The following is a 17,704-nucleotide window of genomic DNA, read 5'->3' on the forward strand; positions in this document are numbered from 1 at the left end:
GAATCAGAGTCTTTTCCAATGAGTCAGCTCTTTGCATCAAGTGGCCAAAGTATTGGAGCTTCAGTTTCAGCATCAGTTCTTCCAGTGAATATTCAAGGTTCAGATGGCCAATGGGTACATGAAAAGATGCTCAACATCTTATTTATTACAGAAATGCAAATCAAAACTATAAAATCACCTCACATGAGTCAGAATGGCCATCATTAGAAAGTCTACAAATAATGAATGCTGGAGACGGTGTGGAGGAAAGGAAACCCTCCTACACTATTGATAGGAATGTAAATTAGAGCAGCCACTATGGAAAACAGTATGGATGGTCTTTAAAAAACTAAAAATACAGTTGCCATATGATCCAGCAATTCCACTCATGGGCATACATCTGGAGAAACTTGAATTTGAAAAAATATAGGCACCCTAATGTTCACAGCATCACTATTCATAATAACTAAGACATGGAAGCCACCTAAATATTCATTGACAGATGAATGAATAAAGAGGGTGTGTGTGTGTATATATATACATATATATATATGAATGAAATGATTTCATTTGAAGCAATGTGGATGGACCTAGAGATTATCATAATAAGTGAAGTAAGTCAGACAAAGATAAATATCATATAATATCACTTACATGTGGAATCTTAAAAAACAATAAACAAATGGACTTATTTTAAAAATAAAAATAGACTCACAAATATAGAAAACAAATTTATAGCTACCAAAAGGGATAGCAGGAGGGGAGGGAGGTAAATTAGGAGTTTGGGATTAGCAGATACAAACTACTATATATAAAGTAGATAAATAACAAGATCCTATATCTTGTGATAAACCATAATAGAAAAGACTGAAAAAGAATATATATGTGTATATATATGTAAGAATATATATATGTAAATGTGTATGTGTATATATATATACATATATATGTAAGTACATAGTATATATATGTGTATATATATATAAACTCATTCTATGATACCAAAACCAGACAAAGATATCACAGACCAAAAAAGAAAATTATGGGATGAATATAGATACAAAAAGTCTCAACAAAATGTTAGTAAATTCAACAATAATTAAAAAGATTATACACCATGATCAAGTGAGATTTATGTCAGGGATGCTAGGGTTGTTCAATATCCCCAAATCAATCAATGTGATACACCATATTAACAAATTCAAGAATAAAAATCATATAATTATCTCAATAGATGTAGAAAAGGCTTTTGACAAAGTTTAACATCCATTTATGAACAAAACTCTCAACAAAGTGGGTATGGAGGGAACTTCCTCAACATAAAAAAGACCAAATATGGCAAGCCCACCACTAACATCATACTAAATGAGGAAAAACTTAAAGCATTCCTTCTAGGGTCAGAACATTCTCATCACTCTTATTCAACATATTAGTGGAAGTCCTAGCAAAGCAATCAGACAAGAGGAATCCAAGTTGAAAAGGACAAAGTAAAACTATCAGTTTGCAGATGACAAAATAGTATACATAGCAAATTTTAAAGAGACCCAAGAAAACCATTAGAACTCATCAATGAATTCAGTAAAGCTTCAGGATACAAAATTAATACACAGAAACTTGCTGTGTTTCTATACAATAGTAACAAACTATCAGAAAGATAAATTAGGAAAGCAATCTCATTTACCATTACATAAAAAAAAGACCTTTTATCTAAAGAGTTAAAAGACTTATACTCAGAAAACTATAGGTCACTGCTGAAAGAAACTGAAGATGACACAAAAGTGGAAAGATACAACATGTTCATGAATTGGAAGAATTAACATTGTTAAAATGAACACACTACCCAAGGTAACCTACAGATTTAATTCAATCCCTATAAAAATGCCAATGACATGTTTCCAAAGAAGCAGAACAAATAATTCTAAAATTTTCATAGAAACACAAAAGAATAGCCAAAACAACTTTGAAAAAGAACAAAGTTATGTATCATGCTACCTAATTTCAAGCTATACTATACAAACTATACTACTGTAATCAAAACAGTATGGTACTGTCAGAAAAACAGACAGATCAGCGGAATAGAATAGAGAACTGAAAATTGAACTGACATTTACATGGGCAGTAAATCTACAACAAAGGAGACAATAATATACAAGAGTGGAAAGATACCCACTTCATTAAAAGGGATTGGGGAAACTGGACAGCTACATGCAAAAGAATCATACTGGACTACTTTCTCCCACCATGCACAAAATTAAATTCAATCTGGATTAAAGACTTAAATATAATACCTGAAACTATAACATTTCTAGAAGAAAACATAGGCAATGTGCTCTTTGACATCAGTCTTAATAATATCTTTGCATATATCTCCTCAGGTAAGGAAACAAAAACAAAAATAAACGAATGAAACTATATCAAACTAAAAAGCTTTTGCCCAGCTAAGGAAACTGTCAACAAAACAAAAAGGTCACCTACTGAATGGGAGAAAATATTTGCAAAAGATTTGTCCAATAAGGGTTGAGATCCAAAGTACACAAAGATCACATCAAACTCAACATCAAAAAAAAAAAACCAATGTGTGGGAGGGAGATTCAAGAGGGAGGGGACATATGTACACCCATGGTTAATTCATGTTGATGTATGACAGAAATCAAACCAATATTGTAAACCAATCAACTAAAAATAGGTAAATATATATTTTTTTAATGGGCAGAAGCCAGAACGTGGAAGCAACCGAAACATTCATCAGCAGAGGAATGGATAAGATGTGGTGCATATATACAATTGGGTGTTACTTGGCCATAAAAAAGAATGAAATAATGCCATCTGCAGTGATATGGATGGACCTAGAGATTATCATACTGAGTGAAGTTAGAGAAAGATAAATACTGTATAATATCACTTGTATGTGGACTTCAAAGAAATGGTACAGATGAACCTATTTACAAAACAGAAGTTGAGTCACAGATGATGTAGAAAACAAATTTGTGGTTACCCGGGGGGAAAGCAGGGGCAGGGGGTAAGGATAAATTGGGAGATTGAAACTGACATATATACACTACTATCTATAGGATATATAACTAATAAGAATCTACTGAATAGCACAGGGAATTCTATTCAATACTCTGTAATGACCTATATGGGAAAAGAATCTAAAAAAGAGTGGGTGTATGTATGTATAACTGACCTACTTTGTTGTACAGAAAAAACTAACACAACATTGTAAATCAACTATACTCCAATTTAAAATTAATTAAAAAAGAAAAAATAGGCAGAGGATTTGAATAGACATTTTCCCAAAGAAGACATATAGATATCCAACAAGCACATGACAAGAGGCTCAACATCACCAATTATCAGAGAAATGCAAATCAAAATCACAATAAGATAGAACTTCACACCTGTCCAAATGACTATTGTCAAAAAGACAACAAATAACAAGTACTGACGAGGATATGAGAAAGGGGAACCCTCAGGTATTATAGAAAACAGTATGAAGAGTTCTTAAAATATTAACAATAGACTACTAGAGCATCCAGCCATTTCATTCTTGGATATTTACCTGAAGAAAATGAAAACACTAATTTGAAAAATATATGCACCTTTATGTTCATTGCTGTATCATTTGTAGTAGCCAAAATATTGTAGCAACCTAAGTGTCCATTAGTAGATGTATGGATAAAGAAGATGTGATATATATATATTATATATATGATGCAATAATTTATATATTAATAATTAGTATGTGTAATAATTTATATATTATATATAATTTACTCAGCCATAAAACTAATAAAATCTGTGGCAACGTAGGTACACCTAAAGGGTATTATGCTAAGTAAAATAAGGCAGATAGAAAGACAAATACTCTATGATTTCTTTCATATGTGGAATCTAAAAAATGAAACGAATAAACATGACAAAACAGAAACATAGATCCAAAGAACAAACACATGGTTGCCAGAAGGGAGGTTGGCGGGAGGAGAAAAATAAATGAGGGAGATTAAGAGGCACAGACCTATAGTTGCAAAACAAATGTGTCACATTCATGAAATGGACAGTGTGGGGAATATGGTCAATAATTATATAATATCTTTCTGCAGTGAGAGACTTATGGTGAAAATTTTAAAATTTATAGAAGTATCTAATCACTATGTTGTGTAACAAGAACTAACATAAAATTGTAAGTCAACTATTCTTCAAAAACAAACAAACACATAGAAAAAGAGTCAGACTTGCATTTACCAGAGATGAGGATATGGTATGTGAATGAAGGTCAAAAGGTACATGCTGCTGCTGCTGCTAAGTCGTTTCAGTCGTGTCCGACTCTGTACAACCCCATAGACGGCAGTCCACCAGGCTCCCCGTCCCTGCGATTCTCCAGGCAAGAACACTGGAGTGGGTTGCCATTTCCTTCTCCAAAGCATGCAAGTGAAAAGTGAAAGTGAAGTCACTGAGTCATGTCCAACTCTCAGCGACCCCATGGACTGCAGCCTTCCAGGCTCCTCCATCCGTGGGATTTTCCAGGCAAGAGTACTGGAGTGGGGTGCCATTTTACTTCCACTCAAAAGGTAAGAAAGTACCAGGGATATAATGTACAACATGATAAATGTTGTATTATATACATGAAAGGTGTTAAGAGAGTAAATCCTGAGTTCTCATTAAACAAAAAATTTATTTCTTTAATTTTGCATCTGTATGAGAGGATGAATGGTCACTAAACTTATTGCGCTAATCATTTCATGTAAGTCAAATCATTATGATGTACACTGTAAATCTATAGAATGCTGTATGTCAATCAAATCCCAATAAAACTGGAAGAAAAAATTTATTTAAAGAGTTAATGAACCACAGGATTCTCTAGGCAAGAATACTGGAGTGGGTTGCCATTTCCTTCTCCAGAATCAGTCATGCTGCTGCTGCTAAGTCACTTCAGTCGTGTCTGACTCTGTGCGACCCCATAAATGGCAGCCCATCAGGCTCCCCCGTCCCTAGGATTCTCCAGGCAAGAGCAAGGCGTAAATTATTATCATGGAGTATTTACTTTGAAAAAGGGGGGAAGCCGCAAGTTGAGGCACAGAAGGCTATTTACATACATATGAGGCAAGAGGCACAGACGTTGGAAGGTTCTTGACCTCAAATTACATTTGTGTCCTATAAGACAGGTCTAGGTAAAAGCAATTATTTCATCTACAGTGTCATCCTGTTAATCCAACATTCCTCAATCGACCTACAAAACATCCCAGAAACCATTCTTAGTTTCCTGCTTTGGGATACCTCAGAGGAGTGCAAAAATCACAAGGCTCAAGTTGCCTGAAGAAACAGCGATACTCCCTACAAGGTTCAAGTGTTCCTCTAGTTGAATTTCTGTTGCTGAACCGAAGTAGAACTCTTTAGGAGGATTCAGTACACTGCCCTATGAATCCCTCTAGCATCAGAGAGAGAAAGAAAGAGATAATTTCCACAGCAGGAGGAGAAGAAAACGACAGAAGATGATGTGGTTGAATGGCATCACCGACTCGATGGACCTGAGTCTGAGCAAGCTCCAGGAGCTGGTGATGGACAGGGAGGCCTGGCATGCTGCAGTCCACGGGGTCGCAAAAGAGTCGGACACGACTGAGCGACTGAACTGAACTGAATTCCCACCGTAGAAAGCATATGAGGTAGAGGGGAAAGTTGATATACGAAAGAAAAGGAAATATCTGGCTAAAGTTCTTTGGTGATGCTGGAAACAGAACTATCCTGGCACCGTCTGTTTGTTTTCAACTCCTCTACTTTTGTTTCATGTTTGTTTGTTTGGTTGTTTTTCCCCTAAAAACAGCCCAGGGATGGCCAGAACTCCTCATGCCACATACTTCAGACTTGACTTCCACATTTGATGCAGTCCATAGCGTACAGGAACCGTCTTGTACTTGCTCATGAGAGCCAATTGTGAGCTTCTTCCTGAATTCATGTGCCGTGACAATACCCTGGTAGCCTCACATCAGTCATGGTAATCAATAAATGCTACAATCAAGGTGTTTTGTTTTTTTGTTGTTTTTTTTTTCCTGGAAAGTTAAACATTTACTGGCACAGAAGGCCAAGAACATAGACAGCCCCTACAGGGAAGAAGCACCTTGTGTTTTGGTCTGACCTTCACAAAGCTCCGGGGATCACTTTACTTTCTGAGGGGAGAGGTGAGGCACCCAAGATGAGATATGCCAACTTCGGAGTCATCTATAGCTGGACATCCAGCCCTCCAGCTTCTCCTTGCCCTTGCTAAATATGCCTGTCCATGGACGGGATTACCCTCAGCAGCATACCTCTGGCATCACTACCCTTGTGTGACAGAGATCTACTGAAAGCTCCGACAGCAAGGAAAAGCTGACTAATCCCTGCTGGGGCCACCTGCATGCCTGTCCTGCCTTGCTTCAAGAAAGAAGTTATCAGTTACCAAGATTTCATGGGTGAGGCAGCCACAGGTTTCGTCTCCAATCGTGACATAATTCAGTGATTCTTTAACAAACTCATCAGCAGTCTTGGTTATCATGTTGGTATTTAGACACTTTGTCATCGGAGTTGAAACAGCATATGGGGTCAACACCTGCAACGGGAAATGAAAACCATGATGCAGGAGCAATCTACCCAGCCCCGAGAAATTAACACCCACGTTACCATCCCTCCATGTTCGAACGCCGTTCTTCCCTTAAAAAGTCTCAGGACAATATATAATCATAGAATAGTTAAAGGTGTGGAACCAGCACAGAGCTGGGATCAGAAAGGTTGACTTCTGGCTTAATTCAGCAACCAACCCGGATGAGGCCTTAGTCACACTCCCTCAGGTGGTTCGAGTACACACAGGGTGAGTGAGAACATGAGCTCTTAGAACCCAGTTCCCCCACTTGGAAAGTGAAAATGCAGGATATCCAATTATACTCGAAGTTCAAACAATGGAAAAATGTTTAATGATATATCAAGTATTGATGGGATATACTTATTCTCAAAATATTATCTGTTATCTGAAATCCAAATTTAACTGTATGTTCTATGTTTTATCTGGCAGAGATATTGCAGAAGTTTATTTCTAACACAGGTTCAAAGTTGGAGCACTTTCAAGTACTTTAGATTCCCACTTCAGTTAGGAGCCAGGAATGGCACATACCTCATAATCTTTCCTATTCTGACAAGGAAAAAAAAAAAAACTCCACCATACTGGACCCTGAAAACCCCACCATGCTTCCACCGGTGGTCTCACCACATGTGGCCTGGCATGAGATTTCATGATGGGGTTTCTTACTTTATTCTTTGACATAGAGACCTTGGTATCTTTAGGGAAAAAAAAAATGCATGTTTGTTTTCTTTTTCTTCACATTACTTTTTTTTCTAATCACACTTGAAATTACATTGTTTCACAGTTGAATCCAATGTGTGTCAGTCAATTCAATTCAATTTATTCTCACGGAAATTGACACAGTTATTCATTTGTATAATACTTTTCTTTCAAAGATCTCTAAGTGTACTGTTAGAGAAACATAAGAAGTACCCATTTTCAAACTCAGTTTTCAGATAGGGAAATAATAAAAGTGTTTCCATTCCCACGGTGAGTTTTGGTTGACAAAACACCTTTCTGTGCAAAACAAGGGCTCAATAAATATTGGTAAAAATTTGCATAATTACTTATTCACTAGATCTTCACAGTAACCCAGAGAAGTAAGCAGCTATTATAAACGCCTTTTTACAGATGAGGGGACAAGCTCAGAGAGTTTAAGCAGGCTGTTCAAAATCACTCAGAGGATAAATGGCAAACTGGGATTTGAAAATCAAACCCAAGAGTACAGTGCACACTTCCTCAGGAATTTTACAAATATTCATTGAGTACCAATTACATGTTTGGAGAGACCAGTTAGTTTTCACAACATCATAGAGTCTTTTCCAGGACTTGTAGCAGCTCCAAAGCTTCTGCATGAGAGAAGGAGCTCCCTTCTTCTACCCACCTCGTCCACGTCTTCTGCTCCACAGAACCCACTGACTTAGCAGCTACAGTATCTCTGGCCCACAGCTATCAAGCTCAAGATGATGCTGAGACTGTCACATGGCTAGGAAGCAAGTGGCTCTGGTAATCATCAGCACTGCTCACCAAACATTTCTAGTTCTTCTTTCTTCCAAACACATGATAGAATTGTACTTTCTGGGTCCCTATAGTTGGGTGGGACCATGTAATCAGATCTAACCAATGAGTATGAGAAAAAGTGACAGATGACCTGTCTGACCCAGAGCCCTTGGTTATGAAAGGAAGTTCTCTTGAACTTGTAGCACTTTTTCTTTGACATGTCAAGAGACAATATTCAAGATGGAGGCTGCTCCATCCGCCTAGGTACCCGTGTCACGACAATGAACTAATCCCCTCTGACAGTTCACAGTGAATATGTAGCATGAATGAGAAATATATCTTTGTGGTTTTAAATTAATGAAATTTTAGGAATTATTTTTTACTGCAGCAAAATTAGCTTATCCAGAATAACACAATTGCCAAAGGAATCTGTCCTCAGCTAGGAGCTGGAGAATGAATAGAAGGGGAAAATCTTTGATAAGTAAGACTTCAGTTCAGCAAGGCTGAGAATGGGATTGTACTCACTATAACTGGGAAGATGCTTTTATTTACACAGTTCCTACTATTAACTCACACCTGCCTATCGAATAAGCTTCATCCTACAGCTGGTTAATTCATAGGAATGGCCACCCGAGTGTCTTAATTGAAAATTGGTATGTATAGCACTAATTTTAAAACTATAACTATGAGTGTGACTTTTTCATATATATGGTGGTGGTTTAGTTGCTAAGTGGTGTCTGACTCTTGTGACCCCATGGACTGTAGTCTGCCAGGCTCCTCTGTCCATAGGATTCTCCAGGCAAGAATACTGGAGTGAGTGGGTTGCCATTTCCTTCTCCAGGGGATCTTCCCGACCCAGGAACTGAACTCGGGTCTCCTGCATCGCAGGCAGATTCTTTACTGACTGAGCTGCATGGGAAGCCGTATCCATATATGATAGTAAATCATCAAACTTCTCCACAAACAATTAACAAAAAAACCTCTCTAAACTGTTTATTCCAAGTTCCAGAAACCACTTAAGAGTTAACTGTGTTGCCGAAGAAAGCACATGGCATATTGTTCAGGCTAAAGACCGCAGTGATGATACAGCTCTGCTTACAGTTCAAAGAAGGTCAGCTCCATGACTGTGCTGTCACTGTAGGAGAAAGAGAAAGCAGAGCACCTCTTCCCCGGCTGCTCAAGAACCAGGGTGTGGGAGTCTCTGTGGCCCATCCCAGATGAACAGCAACCAAGCACTGCACTCTCCCCTCTTCCAACCTAGACCAAGTACCCGGTTTTCTGTTGCTTGTTCCCCACACATAGTTCCTCCCACACAAGCCTATCTTCTGGATCTAGGTCAGAGAGTAAAGGATGGTTAGACAAGACCCACATTTCTGTCCTGATGGCAGCATCAGGCAGCAAGCGTTTCTGAGCACTCACTCACCCCACCCCTTTTCCTTCTCCGGCACTCAGGGCACGGATGAGGGCAGCAACAGGCAGAACCATATTGCCCCCGCTGCCACCTCAAGGATCACAGGAACCCACGTGGTGTCATACAGACCCTCTCTCCCAGTCACACATGCTCAGCCCTCTTCCAACCTGCCGGAAGGAGTGGCCCTGGCTCCACGGGGTCCAGAGTTCCCATTCCCAAGGACTCAGAACTGTTGACCTCACCTGGATGATGATTCCCTTCTCCTTATATTCTGCTTGCAGTGCCTTGGAAAATGTGTACACAAAAGCCTGGAACAAGAAGGAGAAACACCTAAGGGCTTGATTCTCTCTCAGAGCCAACTTGCTCAGATTTCAAAGGACACCAAGGGAGCTCGCCTTGCTGGGAGTTAGTTAGAACTTCATTTCCTGGTCTGGGAAGAGCTTCCTCAGAGAGCAGGAATATACATTTTGTAATAAATACCTACTTAGGGCCACCGCGTGTAGATGCCATACCCAGGGAGGTCTCTGGGATGGAAAGAAACTATCAATACAATGTTACTTGCTGCCATGAAAAGTGCACCCGCTCCCAGGCAAGGAAGTGAAAGGGGGCTGCACTGCCTGGCTGTGCTACTGCAAGGCTTCAATCACCCCAGGGGCACATCTTTTTCAAATTTGCACCCAGATACTGGTGGACTAGCTCCCTGTACCTAGAAGAGGGCCTCTAGGAAAATCTGCCTATCAGCTTGCCAGATGATCTGAAGGAAAGTGCTAAATGGGAAAACCAAGGGGAAGAAGGAGACAGAGACTTGGACTACATCTGTCACTCACCTTGGAAGCTGAATACGTGGAGTACAGAGGCCAGGGAAAGAGGGCCGCCCCAGAAGATATGTTCAAGATGAGACCTTTCTGCCTAACAGGCAATGAAACAAAGTTTCAGTTACTTTGATACTTGATTACACCTTGAGAAGGGAGAAAACAAAGGGACTCTGAACACTAGGAAACTTCCATCCTCTCTAGGTTTCTGTGTGCGTGCTAAGCATTTTGCTTCCGAGAACTGTGAGTCCAACTTCACCTCCATCATGAACCTACCATACAGTGATGTCAGTTGGTAGCCAGTTGACCTCAAGGGCTGGTGACAAGGAAACAGGGGCTCAGCTACAGCAAAGATCCCCCATGAAAATGCAGAGAACCAGCTCAGCTCAGACAAGACTCAAGGGGGAAGGGAGCCTTCTCTCTCACGTGTGACCACATGAGCTCAAAGTCCCTTCTGACTCATAAAAATGACCCACAACAGGAAAGATGTCATATGTAGAATCCTGTCCTGGGTGGAATTTGACAGTCCATCATCAGCTTACACAGGCACTCCTACACAAGTCTCTGAGGTTCTTACCCTTTGGAAGTTCAGTATCTTTAACCCTTCCCTAATAGATGGATTCAATCCAGAAAAACCAAGAAACTGCACATTTGAATACCAGGGCCAAGCCCCTTCTTTCTCTAGGGAAGATAAAACTATCAACCATTTGCTTTAATGAATACCACCTGAGAAAAACCAGTTCCCAAATGGGCATTGTACTAGGGTGATTTAAAATGTGGAATAAATAGAGACACTGATGGGATAGTGATTTTTACTCCTAAGTTGGAGTATTCATTCTGACAAGAGTTGAAATGCATAATAACAAAGAAATGGTCTCAGGCCAACTTCTGAAGTTTCTTTTAAGCTCTTTGTGAGTTAGTTTTTTTTTTTTTTTTAATACAAGTTCTGCTGGAATTGCTGTTTTCTTCCTCCCTCCAGTATATGCTACATTTGACCTTCAAATATGCTTATCTGTTGGCAAAGCTGGCCTGGTCCAGAATGTTAGGCTTTCAACCATAATCTCCATGTCCCACTCACCACAGTTTTATCATTTGTTAAAGCAGCAGCAGATGAACCTTGTCCCCCTGATCCCAAGTCAGCTGACTGCCAGACCAGGCAGCACAGGCTGCTCCAAGCTTTTTCAAGGAAAGAACTTACCTTGATTTCATGTGTTTCAGAATCAGCTGTGTCATCTATAAGAGAAGGCCCAAGTTAAGCCCTGCCCTTTAAAGAAACAAAGTAGCAATGGGCAGTAGGAATTTGGCAAATAGGTGCCGGAAGAAACTGAAGAAAGAACTTCAGCTTCTCAAATGGCCTTGAAAGTCTGCTGACACCCATTGGAGGTAATTTTGGCAACATTAGAGTCTGCTGGAACCTACCGAAGGCACCGTAAACAAATGGCAAACAGTTCAGAGGCCTCTAGTTTCTTCTTCCTAAAACTGAAGTCTTTGTGGAAAATGGAGTGAAAAGCTATGGAACTGACTTATGGACGAACACTGAGGCTCCCAGACTCCCTTCATTCTGGCAGAGAGGTAAAAGTAGGTTGGCCATTGTAAAACTCACACAGGAGTTAGAATTAGGGAGCCATCAGGAAACCTAACAAGTCTCCATCTCACATACAAGGTACGAGATAAAGGACATCTCTTCAGTTCAAAAGCAGCCTTGTTAGCCTGCATGTGGTCTATGAAATAGCTCCCTAGATACACATCTGCTGGTCTGCTGGAGTTACAACAGGATTGAAAAATCCCTTCCCCACTCCAATTTACTGCCCCTGGAAGAGGTCCTCCCTACCAGTTCTGGAGCAATACCCTTGCCTTGATTCTCCCAACTTCATTAAGGTGGGGCACTGTTGGACAGCATTTCTCAGTCTCCCAAAAGCCTGATTGGGTGAGTGATTCCAATTAGAGAGACAACACTGGACTTTGTGGGTCCCTGTCTCAAACATTCCAGTATTTAGTCACTTATCCTACCTTCCCTTTGCCCTCAACTCATTCTCTAGTTTGGCCCTTGATAGAGAACTCTAGTGTTTCCAGATGGTTCCTTTGGAATAACTAAATGATACTATTCAACATTCAGAAAACTGAGATCATGGATCTGGTCTCATCACTCCATGGCAGAGAGATGGGGAAACAATGGAAACAGTGACAGACTTTATCTTTTGGGGCTAAATGGCACTTGACATACCACTTAGTTCAAGCCTTGATACATTAATAGCAGATGAAGAATATGAAGTTCAAGGGAGCTAAATAGCATGCCCAATGCTGTCTAATTAACTAGTAACTGATCTGGAATCAGAATACATATGCACTTGAACTTCAATTCAACAAATATTTTTTAACAAGAGTCTATAAAATTCAAGCCACAGTCTCTGTCATTTTTCCAAACAGAGTGAGCTTTCCTCTATTTACAAAAACTAAAATCAGAGGAAGGTACTGATTTTTATAAGTTGCTTTGGAATCCTGAATAAGTTTCACCATCATCAGGCCTCATATGTTCTGACATACGACAAAACCGAATGCAGAAATAAGATTCAGATGCTAGGGAGAGTGAGTCCACTGTATTTTCTTGATGAAAAAAGACTAAGACGATTAAAAGGCTACTGCATAGTCTTTCAATCAAGTACAGTTCAATTTTAAAGAACTCTGCATTTACAGGGAAGGGGCCAGTTCTCCTGAGTCACCAAATTCCAACAGCTACTACATTTTAATGCACTGAGCACCTACATTGATCACATACCTTCACAACTGAGGTGATGTTACAGTGGATGAGGCTCTGTAATAGATAATCACAGTCATGATTTAGCTGGATCATTTGAGAAATTCTCTTGAGAAATATTCAGTGCTAAAGCACCACGAAGTGGACAAAAGTGTGTGCCTGAATGGTTGTATCACTTAGTCTGCAAACTACACTCCAAGTTGATATTCAGCAACAATGCCCTAGAACTGAAGAATCTGACATCTACACTATTGAGTATCCAAGAATGTGATCTTGAATAGAAGTCAATTAAGCGCTTCCTTGAAAATTTAGGGAGGAATATGGACACTGTTGCTCAAAGGGAGATGGTTAATTTCCGGCTGAAGAAAGGGAGGTTAGTATATGTGGGTCTAGAAGACACTGACATAAAGATTATAAAGATGAATGGTTGCATAATATAAGGTAGAGGTTCTGGACTACAGAAGCCAGATAAAGAAACTACTAGAATCACCCAAGACACACAAAGAAGGAAAGAGGGACAGACGCATAGACAAGTACAAATGTAGATGCAAATAAAGAGAACACAGACTCATGCCAGAAACAGGGAACGTGGAGTCAGACATGTGGCCAGAAAAGGCTTGGTGAGGTTCAGCAGTGTCCGAGCATTCAGGCATTATTCGTCCACGCAGTACACTTGGGGCTTACATGGAACCTTTAGGACTAATTACAGGTTTGGGGAATAGAAGCATCATAGCCTGTTCAAAATTGGTATAACCCTTTGCTTTCAAAGGTGAAAGCCTGGAGAAGAGTCAAAATACAGTGCCTTCAAAGACTGTTAATGCATAATAAATTTACTCAAGACCAACAATGACAGTCATGGGTCTGAGTTAAGCTTGTTGAACTTACAACGCCCTCAGCCACAAAGTCTGTACTATGGACTTCTTTCACACTGAAAGTTGAGCAAATCTTATGACCTTGAAAGGCAAAGAAAGCTTTCTCCTACTGAATCCAGAGCTATGAATTTGTTAGGCAGCATTACCTCCTTATAAAGCACAGCGAGAGCCCCCAAAAGACTGGGACAAGTGAATTTTGATGTGTGGAGAAGAGGGAAGATGTTCTTTTCCTAGAGATAGTCCAGAACAGTGATACCCTTCACTATGTATCCAGTACTCAGGTGAGTACTTGAAGGGGACACCTCCAGTCGTCCACCTGGATTACAAAATTTTGGCCACACTCCCATCACCCCTTCCCAGTTGTGGTATTACCCAGCTGGGTGCTCAGGACTTGGGGAGAGGAAAACATCCACAGAACAGCAGAAGCCTACCTGGAAGTCATCTGGCGTGTTAAGGAAATGGCTTGGGAGAAGGTTTGGAAGCATTCCAACATTGTTGACTGACCAAGAAAGGCAAAAAAAAAAAAAAAAAGATATCAGAAGAGTCCATGGCAAATGTCTATTGAAAGCCTTAAAAATTATCATGTTCAACCCAGAAATTCTTCTCTTGAGAAGTTTCCCAAGAAAGCATGTACAAAAAGATGTATATAAAAGGCTGTTCACCACAACATAATTCAATAACAGTGAGGAAATTGGAAGGGAAAAAATTGTGGTCCAATAGTACAATGCAGATAAAATGAATCACGGTGCGCCATATGGTGGGATGCAATGCAGTCATTCAAAACTACGACTGCTCAGAGTTTTTAAAACCTAGGAGAACATTTGTGATGTATCATTTTTTTTAATGTTGCAAAACAGTATGTAAGTTTAATCCTCATTTTGAAAATATGCATGTATGTATCTGGAAAGATATGTACCAAGATGCTAGCTCAGGCTGTTAAAGACTTTAAGGAACTCATAATTCTTTTATGTGTTCATCTGCTCTTTCTAATTTTCCTAGAGTACATTTAACATTATTAGTAGTAAACATGTAATTATTTTGAAAATCAAAATCCTCCTTCTCTCTACAATACACCGTACTGTGTATGTGATCACAAAACAGATAATCTATAAATTATCACAGAAAAAAAAATTGTATCTTATTTCCCAAATGAGAAACTCTATCCCGAAATAACCATACTGACTCACTACTTCATGAATCAATCACAGCAATGTTTGTTTACTAAACGAATTCCATTAGACCAAAGTTTCCCTCTTCCTGTCAAATGTCAACCTTCAGTGAAAGAAAAATATTTTTATACTAGTAAATATGGTTGGGAAGATTGAAACCATGTAGGTTTGCTACATTCCAAAACCATATACAAATCTGTTAATTCAGGAATGCCTTTTGTAGAACTGAACTTTAATATTTGGTTTAATGTTACAGCTTACAGTCATGGGTTAAATTTAAGCTACTATTGAATAATCAAGTCACACTAAGATCATTATTTCACTGACTTATTTCGACAAGCTTTGCATTATTGCAATTTACTTACCTAAAATTCCAATTTCTAAGCCTTTAAGTTTTTCTTTAATATACTCATAGATGTCATCTTTGGCAAAATCTGCTTGTATTATCTTCACGGTACTTCCTATAGTCCACTCTGCATTAGAGACAATAGTTATTTTTCAATGAACAGGTGTCCAAATCCCCCTCTTGTCCCTATTCCCCTAATACTCCCTGAGTATTACCTGAACAGAACAGACACTTAAGAGCACAAGCCCATCATCTTAATTAGAAACAAGAAATAGCCTCAGGTAAATGCTGGAATGTGTTAAAAGATTTGTGAATGATGGTTTCTGTGTGATTCTAAGAGTCACTGCAGTGACAAGTAAAGGCATTATAACAGTTTTAATACAATAGTTCTCAAAGCAAGTCAGCAGACCACTGCATCAGCATCACTGGTAACTTGTTAGAAATAAAATCTCAGGCTCCACCCAGACCTACTGAACCAGGAAACCCTGGGAGTGGGCCTGGTGATCTGTTTTCACACGCAGTGGGGGTGACTGTGGTGCAGGCTCAAGTTTCAGACCCATGGGCTAAGGGCTGTTAGAGCAAAGTGTAATCCTTGTGCTCAGTGAGTATCACGTCCTCTCCACGTACACTCAGAAACCCTTCGCAATTGTCCAACTCTTTAGCATTTATAAAAACATTTACACGCACAGTATATTTTTTTAATATTCTCAAGAATGAAGTAGGTATTGTCTCCACTTTCTGGAGGAGAAAATTAAGGCTCTAAGGAGCTTACTAGCTTGACTAAGGGCACCCACACCCTGCTCCCTCCAAGTTCAATCCTCTCTCCACTGGTCTATGTGAACTTGCCTTCTGTGGGAGCTTTTTCTTAGATATAAAAACCGTAGGCAGATTTCACTAGCTGCTGCCCACTCAGCTTTGGAGTTAGACCCAATATTTCTAGGGCAAGTGATCTTAAGGCATAGCCTGGGGGACATTTCAAAGACACTACTTGTTTTTCAAAAAGACAATAAAAAGTGCACAGTAAGGAAAATACTGAAGAACGTCCTAGTCCTGGTCAAAGTTATTTCAGACACCCAGTCAGAGAACAAAAGCAGAATTCACTGGTTCAAGGGCACTGAGCCTCCTCATTGTGATTGTTCAGCCACATACTCCCCCACGGTCTTCTCTTATCCAGATTTCTCCCAGGGAAATAAGAGTGTCCCCAGACAGCCTGCTATGGTCTTCATGAGTCTTCATAGTTGAAAACTCATTCCTTTGCATTAAGTGTATTAATCACTGTTATTAATTAATTATTAAAATCCAAATGCTCAGAAGGGGATGTGATGATCATTATTGACTAAAAACACTTCAGAGTGGATTATCAAAATAAAATATTATAATATAAATCCTATCTCTTAGGGCTGTATAATGTACAACCCTCACACCATACATGGCAGCCCTGAATCAAATCTTTTTTTTCTTTTAATCCAACAGCTAGCAGCGAGCATTGTCTCTCATCCCTCTGCAAGGAGCACAGCTCAGACATAGGGGAGGGAAGTAACTGAAGCATTCAGACAGCTGAGGCCTCTGGATGAGGGGATCTGATTCTAACAGACCCTAGACACAAGAAAGGAGTGGACCTATTTGTGGGGTGAATGTGTTTCTGCTTCATGAAGCCCAAAGAATCACTGATGAACTATAGTGAGCTCAAGCCACTTATGTCCTGCACTTAACTTTGTAAACTGGGCTCCCCGAAGGAGGCTGGTACCCCAGGCACCAGAGAGCAAATGTAGGGATGCTGACAGATGCCTCCTCAGGCAGGATGTGAGCAGACCTGGCTAGTGGGCTCCACAAACGTCCCCCTTATTTCTTGGAGTCACTCACCAATCTCCGCAGCGATGGCCTGAAGTTTTTCCAGTGTCCGGCTGATAAGCACGACATTGAATCCCTGTCTTGCTAACTGAAGGTAGGGATGGGAAAACCAAAACAGAGATGATAAGCAGACAAGGAAGGCTTGTTATATTAAAGTGAGTTGGGGCATCACCCATTTGGTCATAGGGCGATATGCTTGATCTTCCTAAGTTTAAATGTGCACAATGTGACGATGGTTTCTAGGCTAAGTAAAACAGCCACACTGGGCCAGGCTAAACATGACATAATACCAGTAGTTTATTTGCGTATGTTTATTATACACCAGGCTTCCCTCGTGGTCAGCAGTAAGAATCCACCTACAATGTAGGAGACACAGGTTCAGTCCCTGAGTTGGGAAGATGCCCTGGAGCAGGGCATGGC

At 39.8% G+C, this 17,704-nt stretch overlaps 1 protein-coding gene across 1 annotated transcript in view; it reads right to left on the reverse strand.

Annotated features, from left to right (window-relative positions):
- HSD17B3 (hydroxysteroid 17-beta dehydrogenase 3) overlaps positions 1-17,704 on the reverse strand; it is a 49,785-nt gene that overhangs the window by 5,802 nt on the left and 26,279 nt on the right. The window contains exons 3-10 of the mRNA XM_005684148.2: positions 17,297-17,372; positions 15,453-15,560; positions 14,350-14,417; positions 13,068-13,103; positions 11,490-11,524; positions 10,307-10,388; positions 9,722-9,787; positions 6,413-6,562 (exon numbers count right to left, since the gene is read on the reverse strand). Of these exons, the coding sequence (XP_005684205.2) occupies positions 6,413-6,562; positions 9,722-9,787; positions 10,307-10,388; positions 11,490-11,524; positions 13,068-13,103; positions 14,350-14,417; positions 15,453-15,560; positions 17,297-17,372 (621 nt within the window). The remainder of the gene's footprint in view (positions 1-6,412; positions 6,563-9,721; positions 9,788-10,306; positions 10,389-11,489; positions 11,525-13,067; positions 13,104-14,349; positions 14,418-15,452; positions 15,561-17,296; positions 17,373-17,704) is intronic.

This window comes from Capra hircus, chromosome 8 (genome assembly GCF_001704415.2).
Source record: "Capra hircus breed San Clemente chromosome 8, ASM170441v1, whole genome shotgun sequence".
Taxonomy (NCBI): Eukaryota; Metazoa; Chordata; class Mammalia; order Artiodactyla; family Bovidae; genus Capra; species Capra hircus.